Source organism: Anastrepha ludens, chromosome 4 (assembly GCF_028408465.1).
Source record: "Anastrepha ludens isolate Willacy chromosome 4, idAnaLude1.1, whole genome shotgun sequence".
NCBI lineage: Eukaryota > Metazoa > Arthropoda > Insecta > Diptera > Tephritidae > Anastrepha > Anastrepha ludens.
In genome coordinates this window covers 115,072,972-115,075,930 of record NC_071500.1, presented here as the reverse complement: position 1 = coordinate 115,075,930, position 2,959 = coordinate 115,072,972, and the positions used below count along the sequence as shown (strand labels likewise).

Sequence of the window (2,959 nt, the reverse complement as noted above, 5' to 3'; positions counted from 1 at the left end):
TGTGGTTGAGTTGTTGTTGTTTCCTGTTCAGTTGCTGATTTTGATTACGTGCGACTTTTCTGCAGTGTTGCGAAGATGCGTCAATTACGGCACACTGAGCAGTAATTTTTCAAATTCGACTGGATTTGTTTGAAATTTTGTCAGACGCTCCGATTGGAAACATATGTTTCGATTAATGTTAGAAATGTACTTGTGTATGTGTGTTCGCAGATTGGCAAGTGTATATTTTTACGCAGATACTCATACACAAATGTATATTTACACATACATGCATACGAGAGAACTAAAAATTTCGGTTATATCATTGCCAGTCAGTGATTTTAGTCGGGATTTTTTTGCGCTACCGCCATCACCTCGAATAGATTCGCCTTGATAGCTACCTTCTGCCAAGTTTTTAGACATAACATTTTTTTTGGACGCTGACTTCTGTTGCTTGCTTGCGTTTCATGGGTGGATTAGCACTTCCAGGCCGGTACCATTGACTGCTGCTTGACTTCAGAGTCGTACTTGAAAAACCAAGCTTAATTATTATTATTATTTCCTATGGTTCCAGGGAGGAACAAAGGGCCGCATGACCTGTTCGAATTGCATTCAGGGTGCAGAATAAAATATCGCGGAACTCGTTCTCCACAGAAACTGTTTGGTCAGGAAGGTCCTTAACCACTAAAACCAAACGTAACCAAATCATCAGAAATTATCTTATTTCTCAATGATTTATAAAATTTTGCCAACTAAGCGAACTTTTATTGGTTGCCTCAAAAATGTACAAGTCCGGCAGTAAACAGCCAAATCTAATTTTTTGAAAGTAGAAAGTATTTGTATGGGATGAGCATCCTCTGCGCTTTCGGCCTAGTTTAATGATGTACTTAATGGAAGAGATTGCAAAAGAGACGGAGGAGAATGCCACGAAAGCTTCTGCTAAAACTTGGTAAAGAAAGCTGCCTCTAGAAAAGCTTAACTCAAATTAAGCGGAAAGAGCTACAGAACTCCGAATTACTTGCGACCTTTCTTATTCTCTAATTAAATTACGTTGGAAAACTTTCGCTCAGTGCATAACTTGGCCAAATAATACAACTCCGCGTAAGAACTCAAAGACGAACTGAATTTAAGTGCAATTAAAGAGTTTTGAATGCTTAAATGAGTGCTAAAAATAAAACGCACTGCTCGCCATTACCAAGAAATTAAATGCCGACGTAATTTTGTTGTTTATTAATTCAAAATTTTTTTGGTATAAAAATTGCGTAAAACCATAGCTGAAGCATATTTGTAAATTTCAAGTCAAGTGAACAACTTCAGCTGTGAAGAAAGCGCCCGAATATGTTTCAATTCGTAAGTAAAGAACTTTTTAAATACCAGCAAGAAATGAACAGCTTTGGTTTTATGCAGATCTGTTTTGTTGCACTGTTCGCTTTTGCGCGAGCCGCACCCATTGATGAGCAATTATTAACCACTGAGCCTGTAATGGAAATGAGGGCACCACCTGTAGACGACGTACCGCCACCAGTTATGCCCGAGATGGAAGTGAGAGCACCCCCCGTTGGTATTATGGAGGCAGGGCTGCAGCAGTCCACTGATGGCGCTTACAACTTCTTCTATCGCGGCGAGGATGGCTCTTTTCGCCAGGAGAGCGCAGTGATCGTGAATCCAGGCAGCAAACGTCAGCACTTAAAGATCACTGGCAGCTACTCGTACTTCGATGCAAATGGTCAGGAGGTGGTAGTGCATTACAATGCCGACGATCGCGGCTTTGTGCCTCATGGCAATAACATTTCGCAGCAAATCTCCGCAGCGGCAAAACAAAATAGCCAGCTGCCGCGTGTGCAGGAGCAGCAAGAGCCGCAGCAGCCGCAACCACAACCACCGGTTGTTGGAGGCGTCTGGATTTGAATGTAAAACGAGAAAAATATATGAACAGCATAATTGCTGAAATAGGTGTGTGTGTTATGTAAGGAGTGTATTTTTGTTTTTGTTTTCGTTTTTTATTTTTAGTTTAATTTAGCAACTTCTTGATTTGCTGCAAATGAGAATAAAAAGACTTTTCCCCACGATTGTTTGTGTTATCAAAAGTTTTTTGCATACTTTTAGGCAACGCATGAATTCATGATTTAGGTTAACTTGGCTGATCAATGGTAAGCTCACCACATTGGCCACAGAAACGAATGCCTAGTGTTATTTTCAGAAAAAAAAAACTGTTTGAAAATTCAGTTTGATTTCTCAACGGATTCAAAAGAAGTGAAAGGCAATGCATTAATGCTGCAAATCTTCCCGCCTAGGGAACAGTGGAACACTCGCCCAACATGGCTACTTGATGACTCGCAAAAATGGTATACAGATGGATCCAAAACTCTCCAGGGGGTAGGAGCAGGAATCGTTGGACCCACAAATCTTAAACACTGAGTACAAATACTACAATTTTCCATGCGGAGCTTCTCGCATTAATGGAAACAGTGGAAATCGTATCCAAAAGAGGGTTCGAAAAATTCACAAGCCTTTATGGAGTCTAACAATGCACTCAACAAACTGGCGACTCTTAATCAGGATTCCCTGATTTGGGTACCAGGATATGAGGGGCACGAAGGAAACGAGAAGGCAGACTTGTATGCCAAAAGAGGGGCGGAAGGGTCATTTATTGGATTATCCCCATTTTTCGACCTTAATAAAAACAATCGAAAACGGGAAACCAAAAATGGATCCAAATAGAAACCGAGGAGAACTGGTACGGCATAAACGGCCTTAACCATTCCAAAAAGTTGTTGAACTTTAATCCAACAGAGGAAAATCTGCTCTAACCCTAGACAAAAACAGCCTCAGATTACTCTGTGGAGCACTTACAGGTTACTTTGCATGCAATAAACATTTCAATACTCTACTATTAAAATCTTTTAAGCCACCTAAAACTCATTATGCCAATAAAAACCAATGGGAAAAGGGAAAATGAGAAGTCGATATATCTCCATGA

General features: G+C 40.4%; 1 protein-coding gene across 1 annotated transcript; it reads left to right on the top strand.

The window, feature by feature from the left end:
* Positions 1 to 1,262: 1,262 nt before the first annotated feature.
* LOC128862305 (endocuticle structural glycoprotein SgAbd-9) lies at positions 1,263 to 2,073 on the top strand. The gene is made up of 2 exons (XM_054100861.1): positions 1,263 to 1,329; positions 1,387 to 2,073. Exons 1-2 carry the CDS (start codon positions 1,318 to 1,320, stop codon positions 1,885 to 1,887), a joined length of 513 nt encoding a protein of 170 aa, XP_053956836.1. The 5' UTR covers positions 1,263 to 1,317; the 3' UTR covers positions 1,888 to 2,073.
* Positions 2,074 to 2,959: the final 886 nt, after the last annotated feature.